Source organism: Clytia hemisphaerica, unplaced genomic scaffold (genome assembly GCF_902728285.1).
Source record: "Clytia hemisphaerica strain Z4C2 unplaced genomic scaffold, Clytia hemisphaerica genome assembly, whole genome shotgun sequence".
NCBI lineage: Eukaryota > Metazoa > Cnidaria > Hydrozoa > Leptothecata > Clytiidae > Clytia > Clytia hemisphaerica.
In genome coordinates this window covers 563,416-584,486 of record NW_027104297.1, presented here as the reverse complement: position 1 = coordinate 584,486, position 21,071 = coordinate 563,416, and the positions used below count along the sequence as shown (strand labels likewise).

The following is a 21,071-nucleotide window of genomic DNA, read 5'->3' as shown; positions in this document are numbered from 1 at the left end:
AGAATGAATATTAGCTAAGAGGTCATAAATACCATACTTTCACTGAGTAGAGCTTCTGATGGGATTTTTTATTATGTAGCGTAAGTTTTGGTTAGAGAGTATGGATCTCCAGACTAAATGAATATAGACCATGGAAGAAACAATTCGTTCAATCCAAAAGATTGCACTAGAATAATTGGTTTTCACCAACAGTTTTAGATGACAATCTTTCTCTGAGTGGTATCTATGTATTGAAATGTAATCTTTCAAAGGATGTTGAGGCTTCTAGATATCTAATTATTTAGTCAGTACCCGTTTTAGGAAGAGCAAAGTTAATGTTTATGTCCATTGAGCTCTTCTAGAAATTTTTTGTTGAGGATATATTGGATATTTTGTCCCGGGGGTAGTGAAAAATCTGCAAAATTTGCCTTGTTTTGGGGGCAAACTTGCTCTGTTTAGGGGAAATTTTTAATGTTCGAGGGTGGGGTCAACTTATGATTGTCCAGGGGTGAGATCTGTTGTCCGGGGGGTGAGATCTGTTGTCCGGGGGTGAGATCTGTTGTCCGGGGGTTCAAAATTCACAATGTCCGGGGGGGGGGTAAATTTCCAAAAATTTTAATACTATCCTCCACCCCCCTGTATTCAATTTTTTTTCCGGGAGAGCCCATTTCTCTGGAAAAGTCTAGGAGCAATAAGGAGAATATCGATTGAAATTTTTACTTTGAGGTAATGCCCACCCCAGTCAAAGTCTAGGGAACTAAATTTCTTAAACGCTTTTCTCTGACAAACATTTTTCGTAATATTTCCCTACAAAGACACCTATCAGAAAAGTATTGCAGGGCTTTCCAATTATATTTTATTCGGGAAACGATCATTCCATAAATCATCATTATCGTTTCTGAATCATTTTGATCATTTTGGAAACGACCTCACAACTCACTGATAGCTTTGATATCGTCTCTTATTGATTGTTACTTTCACTTTTTCATTGAATTAACTATAAAACAAAGGAAACAAAATGAGTTGGTTAGCTTGGTCCAAGAGAATATTCCTCCTTATACAATTAATGTTACTGGTTATCAAAGAAACAGAAGCCAGAGAAACATATTGTCTTCAAAAGACAAGGCTGACCGTCTTTACTGATGTGGAAATTTTGTTTGTTTATAGTAATATATATGAATACCCTTTCCTTGTGTCGGTTATAAAAACTGTTTTACAAGATCAATGTTACGAAGGAAGACTGTACGACCAGGCTAACCGTAAATTCATCGAGATCAATGATGTCGAAGACATTCGATCGGACTTCGAGAAACTTTCCCACAATTTTCAACCCATCAAAAGAGATGAAATGTACAGTTTCGTTGACGAATTCTACGGTGAAATAAATAATAATAATAACGATTCAAGAGAAATCATCTTTTATTTATATGAAGAATACAAATACACGCTACGTTCTTATATGGAGTTGAAAGTGCTTTCCAAAAATCCAAAAGTTTCTGTTATCATCGGGTGCTTGACTTACTTAAGGAGCTACACCAGTGAAAAGTTATTTGCTCGTTTCCCTGAGCTTGCCTGGTTACCAATTCATCGTTTCATTCTTATCACTAGCGGACAAAATATTCACCTTCGGTACACACAAGCTAGACCTTTTCCGACGGTGGATGACAAATTTAACCATAATGGTGTTCCTATTTGCTTCCAAAGTCTTTTAGGATTGCTTAGAAATCCGAACTTCAATCGATTTGAATATCACTCAAACACGCTTCTACCAGATACCCGTTTCCCAAATACAATTCAAAATTTAACTATTTATTTTGAATCAAACTTGGAAATTTTTTTGAGTGATTTCTTGATAAAGGAAGACACAGATGCACTTTTTCAACTGATGGTTTTTCTGAAAAAGAAATTATTGCAACTCGATGGTACAAAGTTCTTTGTGTTGATGAAAGGAGATGAAAATGCATCAGCGATGCCTTTGTATCAAAAGCTTGGCTTTGAAGTCGTCCAAGCCCAGGCAATTTCGGACCGAGATTTACCGGATTTAAAGTTCTGCTCCTTGGACGATATCGATTATTCTGATAGCTTAATCACCGTTTATCCAGAAGATCTTTTAACAGACAAATCTTTAAAACTCTGGATGAAAGCAATTATCAGCACGGTTGAATCGCATCCACAAAAAGATGAAATGAAAATAACAAAAATATTGAATAATGATCGAAAATAACTTTAAATAATACGTTTTGGATATTAATGTACAACTTCATTTGAATAATGAAGGATTTCTCATAACGCAGAACAAACGTACAAAATGAATTAAAGTATTTCGTTTTTAGCGCCGTCAATTTTGTAAATAAATTTGTCAGTTTTGTCAGTAATAATTTAAATGTCATTATTTATGAATAAGATTTTTTTTTTTTGAAGATTTTTTCGTTCCAAATAATATATTTAATGTTAGTACCCGTAAGGCGCTCAAAGGATGGAGTTCATTCAATCATTGTATCGTGATTAATATAATATTGTATATATTGTGTATATACTATAAATTTGTTAGAATGGTTATTATGCTTTAATTTACATTAAAATATCATTTTTCATTGGTAAACTGTTGAAAATTCCAATGGATAATTTTTTATCTTCGAATCATACCTAAAATCCTTTACTGTATATAGAGAAAAATGGTCAAAAATTGACGCCACTTTTAATTAAAATTTGCAAAGTTTTGGCCGGCGTAAAAATAACGCCAATAAGGGCCGGTGTAAAAAGAGCCGTTAAGGTAATATTTTATGTTCACTGTCGGGTCTTCTTTCCAAAAACACAAAAGTTTCAGAATTTTGACAATTTCTATTTTTAGATGACTTTGACGTCATTTTGCCTCATTTCCTTAATATCTTCTGATATATTCATTTTCAGATTGGTTGTGACCTTTTTCTCAATCAGTTTTTCATGCTCTTTCGAATGGAACAAAAATCTTCAAATTTTAACGACTTTTTACTTTGGTTGCCATAGTAATTAATGACGTCAGTTTCCATAGCAACGGGTATGGAACGGGTACAGCCTCACCTCTCAAATTTTGATCTTCTACATTCAAGGAACAATATTAAATCATAAAATCCCTTTGTGCAAGCTGCTGCACACGGGAAGACATAGTGGCCTCTACTATTACTATTACATTGAAAAATGGCAGTATAATAACTCCATTTTTTACCTTTCTTACAAAATCAGCTTGGTGAAAGTAGTAAAAAAAATTTTCTGCCAATTTTCTTGAAACATATGTAAGTTTTTCCTTGGAAAATACAAGAGATTGCTGTATTGGTCGATTTTCCTTGAAAAATACATGAATTTTGCGTTAGGTTGTTTCCCAATACTAGAAATATGTTTTATCTAACTTTCCTTTGAAAACGCAAGAGGTACATAATTTTCCTTGGAAAATACAGGAGAATGTTTAATCACTGTTCCATTCAATAAACAAGAAAAAATTGTGGTTCATTTCAGTGTGTTTACGGGACCTTGAAAACCTTGAAAACTTGAAAACCTTGAAAACCTTGAAAACTATCAATTTTCTGGAAGAACCATTAGTTTTGACTTGAGTTTGAAAATGAACAATAAATTTTGATGATATACCTCTTGGGAATACCTTGGACAAAAGTCTCTGTTGTTCTACTCTTCACAAGTCTTTTATCTATATATCATCCGACTAATATTTCTAAATTTCGTCTCAAAAGTATGGAATAATTTCAGATAATTTGGGTTTCAAATTATGATATTCGTAAAATAAGATATATAGCAAACTTATGAAAAAAATTCGTCAAATTTCGCCGGCTCAATACTACGAATAATAAATTCGCCGGTCTCGAAAATCTATCCAGACATTCAAAAAGTAAGAATAAGTAAGTACGTTCCTAAACTGTTTGTCATGAGAAAATTTCCCAAAAACCGCCTCCGGCGCTAAACCTTTATAACATTTAGAGAATTCTATATTCACCTATTTCTGTTGTGATTTTGTCGCAACGAATGCAACACATTCTTTTATCATTAGCTGAGTTTTTATCACTAATTTTCTGTTTGCATGAGCCCTAAGAAATCGACTGTTCCCCAATTTTCAAATCGCTTCAAGGCTGTTCATCAATAACTAATTTCCTTAAAACAATCTTTTGCCAATTGATCGTCGGTCACTGTATACATTTGTTTTTTGCTTCTATTTTTTTTATTTCTACAGTTGAAAGACTAGGGAGCTGGAGTCAAAAATTCTTTTTGTGGTATCGTTCTCGAGAGGGAGATAGGAATTTAACTGTTGAAATAATTCCCCGGCCACCAAAACCGAATAAACTTTATTGCCGTCCTCTATTTTTCTTTCTCCTGCCACTCTGAAAAAAAAACCAATGTAGAGAGCCATGTCAACTGAGTATCAAAAAACCTTGAAAAGTGCCAACATATAAGAAATAAAAAATAAGAAATCGATTCTTTACAAGTAAGAAACACATTTAATTTCAATAATGACAGCAAGCGAAGCGAGCTTAATTATCATGGTAAAGAATCGTCTTGGACGGCGCTGGGACGGCTAGTACGGATACAGTTACGAACAAATAATACGAAACACTGGACATAAAACTCTTGTTCCGCTAAGACCTAAGTGATATCGATAAGTAGAGTTTAAGAAAATCTCTAGGGGCCACTAGAATTTTATGACGTCACTTTAAACCGACAAAAAAAAATACTTAGAATGGTGGTTTTTGTGAAAAACCTTTTTGGAAAGATTTTTGAATGAGGTGCTGAAAATTTATTACAAACATAAATTGCAAGTCATTTGTGTCATTGAGGCGTAGTGGTGTGTTGGTCATCGCTCTGGATTCTCGTCTGGGAGGTCTGAGTTCGATTCCCTCTGTAGTACTACGGTTCACTTGGCAAATGAATACACCTTCGCCCGGGTCAACTCATACTCTGATACAAGAGTGTGGGTGATATACCAGACATTGTGGTGTTTGGTGTCACTTATCCCCTTATACGCCTGCGACGAGCTATATGCTCTCCCGCGTAGTTCGGGTGTCATCGCTATGCATCGTGATATCTGTATCTAACGTGCACAGAATCAGAGGTATCTGGACAGCAGTGCTATGCATTCCTACTTGAAAGGAACTCCTACTTTGTACCATTCCCAAATGGGGAGGGCTCATATCAGCATATCATCATAACATTTTAGCAATATTTTTCGCAGGTCTATTGACCTCTAACAAGTCATTATAGATGATAATATTTTTATACTTTTTAGTCTTCACTCTTGATGGCTGCAATGAACTAACTTCACGTCAAGAAAGTTGAAATCAAAGTACAAGGGTCTACCGCATTCACAACTCAACAACCGTGGATATATTCCGGAACGGTTCGGCAAAATATACTCTTTGGTAGAGAGTACAAAAAGGACTTGTACCAAACGGTCATCAAAGCCTGTGGAATGCACACTGTAAGATTTGATATTTTGTTACATGATTTTAGAGTAAGACCATGTTCAGACGTTACGGTTCCGTTCCGTTCCGTTCCGAAACGGTTCTGAAACAAGTGTGAACGTCAAAATTCGAACCTCGAAAAAGAAGACGTTACAAAGCAAAACAAATAGAAACGGTTTCGCTCCACTTTTTTCATCGGAACGGAACTGCTCCGTTTTCTCGCTCAGAAACTTTTCGAAACCAATATGAACAAAATCATACCGGAACGAAACGGAACAGTAACGTGTGAACATGGCCTAAGGATAAGGTCAGGATGGTGCAGTAGCCTAATAACTGTGGCGCCAAGCGGGAGGTCCGGGTTCGATTCCCGAAAGTGTCTTTGTCTTATATCCCTCCATAATCTATACAGCTCGTGACCATAGCAAACTTAGTTCTCTATCTAGTTCCAATCTATAAATGTAGTACCCACTGACCTTTATATACCCTGTACCAAGCTTCTCAATCCCAGCCAAGCAATCTTTACCAATCTTTGATCGGAGTTTTTTGACAATTGGTACCCTACTGTTGGTACCCAATTGGCGGCACTACTCGATAGCGGTGTAAATGCATCGAAAGCGCTAGGTCTATTTTTCCTCAAATTCTTTTGATGATGTAGCGGCGTGAGACGTTAATTTTTAACATTGCAATAGCTTCTCCTCGGTTACCAATTCCAAAAAAACTCCAATCAAAGATGGCAGATATTGCTTGGTCCCGGGTTATATAAAGGTCAGTGGTGGTACCACAGTGTGAATAAATCACTGGTCTTCGGCACCCCATGTTGCGCCGTGTTTGTTTAACCACAAGTGAGTTAAGACTTGCCAAAATAATCTTACTATCGGGCCATATAGGATAAGGTAATGTAGCTTCTCAGCTACGGAAATGGCTAATTGATTGATAAGGTTAATACGCTTTAACGTTAAGGTTGTTTTCTGAGCTTTTAAAAGTTGCGGAGATCGATGGTCATAAATGACACTAAAACCTTATTTTTTATTTGTTTGTATTATATTCGAAATCCCTCTTTTATTTGAATCAAGTCTAAGAACATCTGATGATTAGAAGATATTGTCAAAATATTTTTAAAATTGGTTGAAGATTTTTTAAATCAACTTGAAAAGGACACTACTGTTAGAGGTCGAAGTATCGTTTAAAAACACATTGTTTGGCTTTTTGGACCTACTTGGAGGTCCTATAGAATTTAACCTGTGTTCGTCCGTCCATTCGTCCGTTCGTTCGTCCGTTCGTCTGTTACCAACTTTTCTCGGGATTGAATCATAGGAATTTTGTGATTTTTGGTACAAGGTGCAAAATGGTGATTACCAAAATGTGACGGAGCTCGATGTAAGAAATAAGAAAAAAATTTGGGGAGGGGGCCAAAATGGCCAAAAATAGGGTTTTTGGACTTTGTGAAAAGTCCGTTTATTAGTTTTTCCTGATTTTTTATACAAAGACGTAAAATTAAATTGCTTAATATGAAAAACTTCATTTTTCGAAAATAATATTTTTGGCACCAACTTGCAAAATTTTAAATTATTCAGTTTTTTTTGCTACATTGCCTTCATTAAACTTTTATTATTCGTCTTATAAACAGGTAGGTCCATAAAAGTATCGCTTGTTTTTCTGGAAAAACCCATTTCAACAAATATTATTCATCAAAAGCCTTCATTCGCTTATATATAAAAACAACACCAGTGTTGGAATGAGCTTGAGTTCTAATAAGACCCCGGGGGGGGGGGGTACTAGGTTTGCGAGGTGACGGGTATGTCCGAGCCGAAAATCGAAAATCGACCCTTTGAGAGACAAAATTTTGTTGATTTTGGGACCCTTTGAGAGACTTTTTCCTAAATTTTGGTCCATTTTTTCCAAATTTTGGTTTGATTTTCACCAAATTTTTGTCAAATTTTTGGAAATCGTGACCCTTTGAGAGAGAAATTTTTGATTTTTGTGATTTTGGGACCCTTTCAGAGACTAACTTTTGAATTTGTACCCCTTTGAGAGACTTTTGAGAAATGAGAAAAGGTACCCTTATGGCTCGCACATACCCGGCACCCATTTTGCCTAAGTACCCCCCCCCCCCCCCCCGGGAATAAGACACTTCACTATTGGTCATTTGAAGTAATGGAGTTAACACGTTTTAAGAAAAAGTAGCAATATTGTTTTATTACAGGTTAAAGGCCAACTAAATCAAATAAGAGCTTGTAAAAACTCCGTCTTGTTCCCAACCCAGCCGGCACACAACGTTGTTTTAACGTTCAAATAACGTTATTTGGACCTTATGAATGATGGACGTTGTTTTGACGTTGTTTGCCGTCTGGGAAGTGTTATGAGAGAAAAAAGTTGTCACTGTATAAATTTTGTTGAGTTGATAAAATAAAAAAAATCTCCCTTGACTCCTTACAGTATTAAATGGGTGTTACTCTCTTTGATAATTTCCTACACCCCTGTCTCACAGCCTTGGTGGAACTTTTTTTCTCAGTGGGGATAAAAATTCTTATTAATTTCGCATAGCGAAAGCATTATAATTAGTTTTCTGCGTTGGCATTCGTTCTTCGTGTTCATAGTGCTCCACATGTTGTTCTAGGACATTCTAGAATATCCTCCCAATACACTCTTTTTTTTATAAGAATACACTTTATAAGAATGTCCATGATGAAAATGGCCAAAAATTAAGAATAATGCTAAGAATATCGTTATCATGGAATTTGGCTACTCAAGCTAAGAATGCCATTTTTAGAGCATTTTCATTATAAATTGCCAATCACCCCCAAGTAAGACTCACTCCTATGCTTGAGACAAACGTACTAAATGTTAAATCTAGTCTGAATTAGGATCCTAACCTAAGAATGCTGTAAGAATACTTTCTCAAAAAAGTTAAGAATATATCCATCATTAAATGGATATACACCATTCTTATAAAAAAAGCGTATATTCTAGAGATAGTCTCACGCACAAAGCGTTTCTCAAATGATTCTAGTACGCAAGTTTGAGGTAAGTGTAACCAAGGGTTTGTTCCTCGTGAAAGCTTTTTATTAATGCTTGAAGTGTGAAGGCTAAAACTGCTGCTTCATTGAAAAACTGAGAGGAATAATCCTTTTCAATCGGTGATTCAAGCTTTCATATTATTCCTGTCTCTAAAGAAGGGTGTCGGAATTAGACGAGGGATGTCGATATTAGACCAGCTTACGGTAGTGATATAAAATGGCAATGTTTAATTTCTGATGGAGCCCGATTTTCGAAAAAAATATTTTTTTGGGCAAATTTGGACCAAAAAGTGCCTAATATGGGTTTTTTTGGACTTTGGGGGAATATCACCTTTTATCGTTAATAAGGTAATAGGTAATTAGTTTTACTAAAATATCTATAGACGATGTATGGCTTTTATTTCCAAGAAGATTCTGAGAGAATTATTAACACGCCGGGTAGTAATAGTGTCATATTGCACTTAAACTTTTCGCAATCTTTGTGAGTTTTTGACTTCTTAACGAAAGCAAGTTTTCGACTTCGCCAAACTTCCGCAAAACTATCTGCCCCTTAAAGTATATTAGCGAGTTTATGTATCGGAGGATATCGAGGGTAAGTGAAAGTGAGGCGCTAACCAAAGTCGATAATTGATGTACTGCTCTATATCGCCTTTGCTCACCTAGACAGACGACGCTATTTTGATGTTTTTACCGTCGTCAAGCAAAAGGGACAGCGATTTTGGTAACATGTAAACTTTGCTTTATACCGTATCCTTCGATTTATCTCGAATACATAAAGTTCTTTCTTTATAGAAAACAGTCATGTAAACTTTCTCACTTTCTGAATTTTACCTTTTAAACAAAAGTAGGCTTTTGATCTTGCGAAATTTCCGCAAAACTATCTGTCCTCTTTCTAACATATTTTTCTTTTTCGACAGAACGTTATAATTGTCCTGAAGATGAACAAGAGCAGGAGGAAACCAACCACCATTCGCCGACGCTTTCAGCCATCGCAAATTCTCATCAATCGTACCCAAAGCCAACAGACAGGTTTGAAATTTTTGCTGAATCGAACAATTTGCATGACCCCCCCCCCCCCCAGCGGTTTGCTTGAATGCGTGAATGGGCATTTTCGGTTGCGTGAGTGCGTGAAAATTAAAAAGGAAATGCGTGAATTGAAAAAACTTGCGTGAGCCTGAAAATCCACTTTTTGATTGCGTGAATGCGTGAACCTGGGCTATTTTGTGCGTGAATACGTGAATTTTCCCTTTTCTCCACCGATTATGTGCAGTTTTCCCGATTTTCCAATTAATACTCCCTTTTTTCCAATATTGGAAAAAAATCAACTCAAATTGAGCGTTTGCGCATATTATTTTTAGAGCATTTATTTTATGAGAATGAAACTCGTAATAGTTCTTGCAAAGAAAACAAGTGTAAGAAGTTGAAAGTGCAGATAAATAGTCCATTTCGTCATACAATGTTTGAATATCATGCGAATTTTTCGTCTTGTTGAAATCTAAATGGGGATAGCAATTCTATTGTTTCAAGACTAAAATCCAGTGGGGATAATTTTCGAGTGCAGTTTTTAAACATACAATTTTCCAGTGGAACTGAAATTCCAGGGTATTAATCCCACCGGGGACAAAATTTTGGCTAAATTTCCCAGTGAGACTGAGGTCCCAGTGGGTCTGCAGTAGCGTAGACAGGAAGGACGCAAAATTTGTGTAGGAGAGCAGATTTTTATGACACTGTAATTTTCTATTAATATCATGAATAGATAATTACAGTGTCATAAAAATCTGCTATCCTACACAAATTTTGTACCCCTCTTGGCTTACGTTACTGGGTCTGTGACACAGGGGTATTTTCCTTATGTGTCATCCGAGTACATCAGGTCTTCCATGAAATGTCTTTTGAATGTCATTGAATTCTCTTCGTTCACAGATTTGATTCTCTGGTTAACATATTCCAATCCTTTAGTCGCTGGTTCGCCTTCCTTGACAAGTGTTCTCGCTAGGAATGACATGGTAAAGAATACAATTTCTCCAATAACGTAAAATCCTTTCATTGGTCGTGTCTTCTCTAACCAAGTCAGATTGAACTCTACCAAAGCCTTTGTTACTGATATTTTACTTTCTACCATTTTCCCCATATCATTGCTACGAAGTAATTCAACGATTGGATCGAAAATAGAGAAGTTTGGAAGCTCATAAAAACCGTAGAATTTGAATGATTGGGTGAATTCCATTAGAAGCTTCAATGGATCTTTGCGCGCCACCTGCAGGAGATCGACAGCTTTATCGATATTCTTTCTTGGTGTACAACTCAATAAGTTGTTCTCCGGAACGAAAAAATGTTCAATCTTCCCGTTGTTAAGGTTCTCGATCAAAGCATCAAAGATCTGCATAAAAACAATCCCAATCTGGTCGTAACTGATATCTTGCAAATGTGCATCTTTCTCGCACATCCACAACAAAGTCGTTTTCAGAAAGTACGAAGATATACCATACTCCTTCAAACTCAACGATTTCATAACAATCTTAACCAAAAGATAAGCCGATTTTACAGTGGCGGACATTTTGAGTGCTAACTCTTTCTCTGCTTCAGAAAATGATAATCTCCATTCAATCTCTGGTGATTTGCTGGCAGCGTGATGCACGGGCACTAAATGACAACCCATCTCACTTATTTCTTCTTTCACAGACGCACCAGGCCATTTACTTTCTCTGGTTCTCCATCCTTCAGCAACATGTGGCCAGTCAAGAGACTGAATACATAGAACTAAATCATCATCCATCATCGGTGACATCTTGCCACCATGACCTATTGAAAAGGGATATAAGAAGTTAATGTACCTGACCATTTCAATAACTTAAATTCGCTATATTAGATCAGTTTATGAACTTTTTAAATTCATCATTTTATCAACTGATGGTTGTAGAAACATGAAACTCTTGAGAGAGTTGTAACAAAAATGATTTGTCTTTTTTCTTGATTGTATGTACCTGATAGCCTTTACTAGAAGACGTCACGACTTTTTTGGTCTCTAATTTTCTTACTGAATCTTAGAAAAACAGCACCAATACCTTTTAAATATAAGATACCTATGGGCTTACTGATATTCCAGCATATACTACTTTTCGATTTTCTACTGTTTGACCACAAAATTATCAAATACTCGAGACTAAATCCTTACTGAATTCCATGGAGACAGATATTGCTGGACCGCATGTAGATATTTCTCGGTGATGTTAATCTTTTCACATGGCAGAAGATATTTTACCATTTCCCTGAATATAAATGAAATGATAGTTGATCGAAATATAAAGCTAGAAATTTAGATTTAATCTTGATTCTAGAGGCTAGATTTTTATTCCGACTGATACTGGAAGTTTAGACCGAATTTTAGTCAAAGATGTATGATAAAAATTCAATGCGTAACTTTTTAGATAGGACCTATAGTTGGAAAAAAAGTTTGTGAGATTTAAAAAGACATGCTTACATCGTATCGAAGAAAGTGAATGGTTTTCTTTCTACACCTTTGATGATACTTCCTTTGCCAGAACAATCTTCATCAAATGCCACTCCAAAATATCCTCGATCTGATCGAAGTCTATAAAGGATAAGTAGCTTTTACCTTGACTGGGTATTTTGCGCTTTTCATACAACAATGATTTTCAAACCCCTTTTCATCATTTCGTCTACTCATAAGGAAATGTTTAAAAGATGTTCTTTTTCTGGCACACTAACTATAACTTTCGACTGTGGAAAAAATGTACCTGATCTCCATTAGCCAGGAATTCTATAATCTTTTTCTAATAGTTTCTTTATGACAAGCGTGCCAAATTCTAGCCCTACCTTACATAACCAGGTGGTGTATGGTCATAATCAATGATGAGTTGTTCAGCTTGGTCAAAAGGAGATGTTATGGTGACCTCATCCCTCTCTTCTGGTGATATTGCCACGAAATTCTTCAACACTATCATTGAATCAATGTCCACTTGAACTAAGACAAATATAACCAGATTTAATTGAATCCAATCACCGTAAGACCCTTCATTTTGACTCTATCCATTTGGTAAAGATATAGTAAGCAAGTAAAGTAAGCTGCGACTGCAGTCAGAAGCGACCCGAAGGCTCCCTTTATTCGGTGGCTATCTTACCCGAAGGCAAGGGGGCGCCACTCCCTGATTACTATCCGCCACTCCCTGATTATTATCCGCTTACAATTGATACTTTAAGTGTATATATTTTCGCGGGTACTAAAACTCGGGAAATTAAGTACACGCAAAAATTTAGTACCCGCGAAAATATTTACACTCATAAGGTTTTGATATTTCCCGTAATTGCTGAGCATCAAGCGGAGAGGTACCAAGTACTATTTTTGTGCTCCGTACGAAGTCTTTGCTATGACCCGGCCAGGGATTGAACCCATATATTGAAACTATTTTTGCCACAATTTAAAGACAGAAATTTTTCTTAAATTGTTCTTTACAGTTAAGAAGATGGAAGGGCATCAGATTACAGATAGACCTTATTATGACGTTCTGTGCCAGTTGGGATATTTGGAGACATTCTTACAGTTGCATGGTGAGTTTTCTTTGCTTTGAATCATTGGAAATGAAAGAACCTCTGCTTGACTCCCAGTGTTTATGATTTCGTGGATTTCTTCGCCTGGTGGATTATCCGTTGAGCCCATCAATTTGTCTGCTTTCTCCTTCTGTAAACGAATCATAACCCAGCTGGTAGACAACGTTGTTTCAACGTTTATCTAACGTTCACAGCGTCCAACGCTGAAAAAACGTTATGTGCCAGCTGGGAACACCTAGATGTTGCTCGATAACGTTATTTTTAAATCAGATGCTCTTTGGCATGCTGTTAATTTTTTTGTAAAAGTGTTTATAGAGTTTGCAGTCCTCTAGTTCGATTTTCAAGTGGGGTTGGATTTTCATTTTGATAAGGGAGCGAATTGCAGAGCCTTGATTACGAGAGTTTCTTATTGATGGTGACTTTCAATATCATCGAATAATGGAGCGTTTCGAACAGTAGAGCGTCACCCGTATAATGTTTTACTATCGAAGTGGGTTGGAATGCCCGCATGATCAATCGAAGTAAAGAAACAAGATCGAGTTAGGTTTCCTATGACCTCGGCAACTCACGCTCATGGATAAATAACTTACGACTCTTTTCTTCCGTGGGCCAACATTTAGACGGTTGCTTCTCCAGATGATCGACTCTGGTAGAATATTCCGTAGTAGAAATGTGAACGCATCTAGATTGTACCCACTCAATTCATCCATGGTTATATTAACTTTGTTTGTTTTGTCGGTACACTTTTTGTTTCAGATAAGAAGAAACTATAAGAACATAAGGCTTCAATGGCAAAAATGTTAAGAATAAGTTAAGAACATTTTAAGGCTTTGTGGACTTAGAAACACCCTATTTCTTAGGAAAATGGTCAAAATAAGAACATTTTTAGGCTTAAAACTAAAAAAGTTAAGAACATCCGAAGGCTTAAAAAATTTTGGATGTTCTAATAAACAAAACGTTAATACAAGTCGACCTGTCTCCAGAACCTTCAGAACTTTGATTTCTCTAACCAGCCAACAACCATCTCACATAATATTTTCTTTTTGAATTAACTTTTTTCTGTGGTTTACATTTTCTAAGCTTGACGCACTGTTTGGATATCATTCTGTACTTTCCCTTTTCTCCTTGTTATCAAAATTATGCTTATTTAAGCAGTGGTTTTGTGTATTTTAAAAACTATCATTAAAAAATTTTTTGACTTTATTTCTATAGATTCATTGATCCCCGCTATAAAGCTTACAAAAAATGTTTTAAATCTCTATCTATTCATGACGTAACCTTTTATAGAATAACACCCGAAAAACACCGAGCGTTTGACACCAGTATTATGGTACTGTATTAAACTTAAAACGTTCGGTGAAGTTCGGTGTTTTTTGGGTGCTTCTGTTAAAGGTTTTGTTTTCGAATAAGAGTGATATCGTTGCTTACTCAACAATTTTAATTCACGAATGTGGAGCAAGATTAGGCAGAAAGAGGAAAAGAAAAACATTTTTTGCTTATATCAGCATAATATAACAGACACTGTCTTGATATGAAATATGTGTCTGATATGAAACGGGAACAGTTATGTGAAAATAAAACCTTTAATCGTGAATATCAAGAATTTTGCTATCACAAAATGTTTTATTGCTAAAAGTTCTTTAAAATTCTTGTTTTTTTTTCGGGATAGGGAGCGATGCTAGGCAATTTTCATCATAAACCTAAGACAATTTCTAAAGCCCTTCCATTAGTTGCAGCTCTAAGAAAAGAGAATGCGAAACGCGTTACATTTTGTGAAATCAGACATATTGCTTCACAGTCTCGCAGAATAATTTAATTAACTTTACAAATTATTGAGCAAAAAATTCATCAAAATGCAAAAAGGCTGTCAAATTTATCAATACCAAAAGAGAATGTTTAAAAAAATCTGATTTCTCCAAAATAAGAATACATATTAGCCTCGTGAATTTGAAAGAAAAAACTTGACGTCGAATTAGACTGGAGTAGTTTGCAATCTGTGTAAGACAGTAATTTTGATGTTATAAAGATAAAACGATGATTGTTTACGGGATAGTTTCAGTTTGTCCCTTCCATTTTTTGTGTATCTTCTTTTATGTCTGAATTAGTCGGTCGGCATACTAACTTCGAATCTTCGAGGAGAATTGATATCGAAAAATTTTCGCTGACTATTAATTATTTTCGCAATCGTCTTTATATAGTATAATTACCTATAATTATATCGTAATTACGTAATGATGAGTGAAATCCTTCTGGGAGGCAACGGGTTTTGATTATTCGCGATAAACTTGACAGTCAGACGACCAGAAAATTAAGATGCGAGAATATGCTTCGATATACGAAGAAACTATTCTAGAGTGGAAAGATTGAATCTCAAATACTGGCTTTTTTGGTTTATGAATTTCTTTGTTATTACAGTGGGCTCTCCATAAATCGAAAACGTAAATGGAATACAAATTTGTTCGAGTTAAGGAAATTTCGAAGTAAGGTTTATAAGGCATTATTAACTCAAGAGACAAGAAAACTTGTTCGACTTGAGGAGCCATACACAATTATAGACGGGTTATAGAGGTTCGAGTTAAAGCATTCACTGTAAAAATGATATTCATTTCAATGCGCAATACTCTCGACAATTCCCAAATATTTCTCGTACTTTTAGGAAAATCTTAATTTTGTGTTACCATGCAGAAGGAAGATTACATCTTCACATCGACCGGTTTTCGGAAGTTGTCACCCAGTCCGAAAGGTTTACTTCATCGAAGAGTGCGATCGGCCAACTCAGTGTTATTGAGAAAGAAAGAGAAAAGTGAAGAAACTGTCATCAAGTCTCATTCCATGGAAAAAGTATTCAACTTTATTTTTGACACTTGTAACAGTAACCCGATGTTATGGATAATTCCATCTAGAGAAAAGGGAGTTTTATGAGAGCTAAATAAACGGAACAATAAAATATTATCCTTTCAATCGGTGGGGACTTTGAATTCTATAATTTAAAATCAAAAGATCCATAAGACAAGATGGCAATTCAGCCCAAAAAACATAGTCTTATGATTGAGGATGTATTTAACATTTCGTTCTTTTTCAGTATGTCGATGAAAGGAGAGGAAAAAGGTAAGACAATATACCCTTAGGTTCGAAATAAACGGGTGGGGTTCGAAAACCCCAAGAATACAATTAGCTGATGATTTGTAAAAGATGAAACTGACAGTACTAAATTGATTCTTGTCTACTTTTTTCTTAAAATCGTATGAACCTAAGAGTACATGCGGCCTCTTTTTACTATGTACCACAGCTTAATTCAACATTCTTAAATTGTTTCTTGCAGTATCCCTTCTTATAGTGAAAAGTGAATTTTCCCCCCGTTTACAGATTATATTCAAGATCGATATCACGATCCTCACGGTAAATATCGCAAAGAAAATATTTCTCGAAACTTCAAATTTTCATCGAAAACGCGAGCTTATCGATGAATAAAAGAGTAGAGCGTCGTAGTTTTTTTTAAGGAATTTTGATGGAATTGAAATTTGATACAGAAAACGAGACCTAAATAACAAAATGTTGAATTAGAGAACATCTTCAAAAATATTCTCTATTCCTGTAATCTATATTTTACATATTCAGCACAAAGACTATATTCGATGTGGGTGCAACAAACAGTATCAAGAAGCGACCTTCCACAGCTCAACAGTCTTTGAGACAAAAAATTCATCCAGGTATTGTTTTAAGCTTTACTCCATCTTACCACATCCCCTTGGAATCATTTTGTTTATTTATCATAATTGAAAATGAATTTATCATGGTGTACTGGCCAATGAAGTATAAGCCCGAAGGGCTAGAAGTCAATCTCCTTGGTAGGATTTGAAGCCAACAAATCCTACCAAAGTTGCGCGGCCTTGAGCGGCTCGCCTGGTTTTTACACAAATGAGAGATTGAAACTAAAATTTACCGCTAAATTTCGAAAAAAATATCAATCGTAAACAAAGGAATTGCTAGATTCAATCTGTCGTCAAAAATGCGGCACATTTTTTAAGGCTTCACTTTTTCCTGCCTGAGAAAGGTTAGAGATTGAACTCTAGCTTCGGGCTTTAAACTCAATGGTATTTGCAATACACGTTTTTTATAAGAGACGACTATTTTCGGTGGTCAAAATATTAAGAACAAGTTTAGAACATTTTTAAGGCGAATTAAAACTCGAGAAATTAATGATACGCAATGGTTTAAAAATTTTAAATTCTTCAATCTAAACCTCATTGAACTATACCACATTGAAATTCCAGCATGGGTTCCTGTTTATGATCCAATTTTAATCTTAAGCACGTGTTGATACGGATTTTTAATTTTCTGTAAATAAACGTTTGTTCCATAGCACCACCAGGATACGTCTACACTATGAATAATCTAGAATGTGCTCCACCACAGCTCTATCTCAACGATAAAGTTCGTATTTACGCTAAGGAACACAGGAGAGCACAATCTGCGTTGGAGAACACAAGAGATATTCCCAAGGCTTCCTCCTTCAACAGTGCTGGTAACAGAAGAAGGGTCCAATCAGCTGATGTGGCATACCGTTTCGGTAAACGGATTCATCTCCCGCAAAATTATGCTGAAAATGAGCATCTAACACACGAAGGGTTAACCATGGGTCAGAAGCAGTATATTTGGGGTATCGCTCGGTGCTACTCAACACAGAATCTCAAAGAGCTCAATGATCGGCGAATGAAGATTATTGTAGACCAAGAGCTAGACAAACGATTGAAAACTCACAGCATCTCCGATAAAGTGAAAAAAAATCTTATCAAAGAATACCATGATACAATTCAATACATCGACTACAAATCGGTAAGCCGTATATGACCAAAGACATTATAAAAAATCCTGGTGTGGTAATGTATTGTTATAGGTTTATTGTCAAATTTTCCTCTGTTGTAAATAAAAGTTAAATTGCGGTTTTCATATTTTTTGAACACATTTCCGACCCTTGAGAATAGTTCATGTTCTAGTTACCATGATGTGCTTACAAAAAAAAATAGGCTTAAAACAAATCCATTAACGTATATAAGCTCTAATTGTTAACAATAGAAAGGAACAAAGGCCTTCCAGACCGGAGTTTTTATAATGGCTATGATCTCGCAGATATCTTTACACGTCAGATTGGCTAACTGCTCACAGATCTCCCGTCGAAGTGTGTCCAGTGTTGAAGTCGACAAGCCGACAATGTTGTTTTCAAATTACCTCAAATTTTCGAACGTTTGAATACCAAACATTTGAATCGCGATGTTTTCTTCAAGATTTGAAAACAGCATGGTGAACGCCCCTTTTCGACCGTAGTCGCTCGGTCAGGCACGTGTCAAGACGTGTCGCTTTATTATTTAATTTACCACCCTAAACTCGATCCGATCCTTTTTTACACTTTTTCTATTGTCTTTAGGCGCGAAAAAAGACTGGGACGGTTTAGGGTGGTAAAACGGATAAAAAACGCCCTCGCTGCAATTGGCGGCTACGGTCGAAAAGGTGTATTTGTTTTCATCCGTAACTTAAATTCAGCTACATTCAGGGTGACTCAAGTGACTTTTTATCATGATTATTAAAACATCTTATTCTTTCTTATTCTTTCTTTATAATTTCTAGAAGAACATCCACCCGAAGCGCCCAACAACCGCCAAAAAACAAACGCGGAGATCTCCATCATACGAAGAAGAGAGTGACTCCGTACAAGGGGACGAGAATAGTTTTGATTGTGTGATTATCGTTAGAACACCTCCAACGTCACCACTAGCACGAAGAAAGATTCTGTCAGAAAGATCATCCTCGACATTGATGTCACCGAGTGTTGAATCTTGATGGATACGGTAAGTTGTTTAGTGTTCGCCAGAGAGAGCGAATTGTATTTATTACGAGCTGTACACGTTTTTTTAACAAAAACATCAAATTTTTTTGATGCCTTCGGATGTTCTTAACTTTTGGAGTTTTAAGTCTTAAATGCTCTTAAAGATTTTATCTTATGTTGATATAAGCAAGAAAATGTTTTGCTTTCCCTTATTCTGACCAATCTTGCTCAACATTTGTGTCAATTCAATGTGAAAAAGCTTGTGCATTAAAATTGATGAGTAAGCAAACGATATCACTCTTATTTAAAAACAAAACCTTAATATGTTCTTATTTTGGACTATTTTCATAAGAAGTTGGGTCTGCGAAACCTTAAAAACGTTCTTTACTTGTTCTTATATTTTTTCCTTATATAGTCTGTTCTTATAAAAAAGGTGTATTAACCAGAGGAGGATAGGGCTAAAGCATGTCTCAAAATAGTCTGCAGCGGAGAAAAAAAAGGCTAAAACTTCTGCTAATAGAAATAAAACCTAAAGCCGGTTCTGTGCTCGTTGGAAAGATATTCAGGAATGAGAAATTATTAAAAAGAAAAACAAAACATTTGGAGAATTATTTATTTATTCCAACTTTTGATGATATTAAAGAAGATGAAAGATGACAGTTGTGGTGACAGTTTTACTTTTAAAAGTTACCATAGTAACCAATGCTGAATGTGTGCTATCAAATTTTACAGAACGATTCTGTAGAATATTAAATGAAGCATTTTTTCCCACGATTTGTTTACAAGTAGTTTTTGAAAGCAGCTTCTTGTCTTGATTGATTTAATAATTGATTTGCATTATAGCAAGAAAACAGGTGTTTTGTGTCTTAGTTTTTCGAATTACTAAATCAAAAAATTCATTTAACATTAAGCAGAAACCAAAGCTTATCAGATATTAATTTGCATGTTCGATTTATGTATTCGAATGAAAAATTATTTTCGAAAAGAAAATTTCTCCACCGGTATGAGGTCGCAAACTGGCTTAAGTTTTAGTATTGAATTATTCAATGTTTTGATTTTTTTCGTTTTCTCAATCTATGCTCTTCTCTGAATAGATTCATCTTAAGTTTTGCTTTTCTTTCATCTTTCAAATTCTCTGTGACCCTTTACTACTACGAAACTTTTTAATATGATAAAGCTAGACGCAGCTTTCATAGAAATGTTATGTATATCACACTTGTGAATAATAAAAGAAAGATATATTCTTATAATAAGTAACATTGTGAATACTTCTTCCTTCGATCAATCAAAAATATCAAGAATGGTGAATTTGATTCATCTCTCAAGTAGAAGAACTAGCTCAGCATTTTCCATATTTTTGGTCAATATTCTCTCGTTTTATTATTATCGACTGATCTTTTGCTTGGGGCTGGATCCTTGATTCTCAAGCTGTGAAACTGAGAAAGACCGACATCTCTTTATAGTAACAGAAATTTTCTTAATACAAATTTCTTATTGTGGGTTCGGTGACTCTCACTTCAAGAATTTTTCGATCATTTTGTGCTGCCATAAGCAACAACGTGTCAATCCAAGGTAACATTCAAATTCTTTCGCTTGATAATCTTTGTCAAGTCATTATTATGTTTTAAATGATTGGATTATTATACACCCCCTTCTCACAGACCCGGTAGGATTCTTTCAGCTAGCGAGGATAAAAATAACAGACTGAAGCTCAATGGGGAATAATATTCCCATATTTTTAATGGCTGGCGATTTAATTCTTTTGTTTTCAAAAAATATTTTGCAATGAGGATTGGTTTAATTGATTATTTTCAGTGGGGACAAAAAGTGGAGTATAATTTTCCACCGCGCGGGGACGATATTTTGGCCAATTTTTCCAGTGGGAAGGGCTCCCAGTGGGTTTGTGAGAAGGGGTTGTTATTATGATTTCATCGGATGGAGTCGCATTTCTTGTGTAGTGTAGGTCAAGTAAGCAACGTGTTCATTTTGGATAACTGTTTACTTAGTTACTATTTTTTATTCGATGCGCTTCTTTGATAATATTGAGACCATGTTCAGACATGTGAACGTCAAAATTCGAAACGTTAAAAAAGAAGGGTGAACATGGTCTGAAAGACATCGTCACCAAGAAACTGTCATAAACGATGCTCTACTTTTCGATACGCTTTCTTTTTCGATGATAATCGAATTCGAGAGCGTCAACTAACTGTATAATGTTTTCTCGTTCTTCTCTTTTGAAGA

General features: G+C 35.6%; 2 protein-coding genes across 5 annotated transcripts; one reads left to right on the top strand and one right to left on the bottom strand.

Moving 5' to 3' along the window:
• Positions 1-10,054: 10,054 nt before the first annotated feature.
• LOC136817291 (cyclic GMP-AMP synthase-like receptor 1) lies at positions 10,055-13,851 on the bottom strand. 4 transcript variants are annotated; one of them, XM_067073632.1, is made up of 6 exons: positions 13,597-13,851; positions 12,998-13,136; positions 12,275-12,422; positions 11,919-12,029; positions 11,613-11,706; positions 11,133-11,239 (listed from the first exon to the last, which is right to left on the bottom strand). In XM_067073632.1, the coding sequence occupies exons 1-6, from the start codon at positions 13,714-13,716 to the stop codon at positions 11,213-11,215; spliced, it is 639 nt and encodes a 212-aa protein (XP_066929733.1). In that variant the 5' UTR covers positions 13,717-13,851; the 3' UTR covers positions 11,133-11,212. The 4 variants fall into 4 exon arrangements, with proteins under 4 accessions (XP_066929732.1, XP_066929731.1, XP_066929734.1 ...); XM_067073633.1 differs by lacking the exon at positions 11,613-11,706 and having other exon boundaries at positions 11,111-11,239; positions 13,597-13,849; XM_067073631.1 differs by lacking the exons at positions 11,613-11,706; positions 12,275-12,422; positions 12,998-13,136; positions 13,597-13,851 and having other exon boundaries at positions 10,055-11,239; positions 11,919-12,009.
• A 1,811-nt stretch (positions 13,852-15,662) lies between these two features.
• On the top strand, positions 15,663-18,852 carry LOC136817293 (uncharacterized). The gene is made up of 5 exons (XM_067073634.1): positions 15,663-15,847; positions 16,089-16,114; positions 16,625-16,716; positions 17,370-17,842; positions 18,632-18,852. Exons 1-5 carry the CDS (start codon positions 15,686-15,688, stop codon positions 18,842-18,844), a joined length of 966 nt encoding a protein of 321 aa, XP_066929735.1. The 5' UTR covers positions 15,663-15,685; the 3' UTR covers positions 18,845-18,852.
• Positions 18,853-21,071: the final 2,219 nt, after the last annotated feature.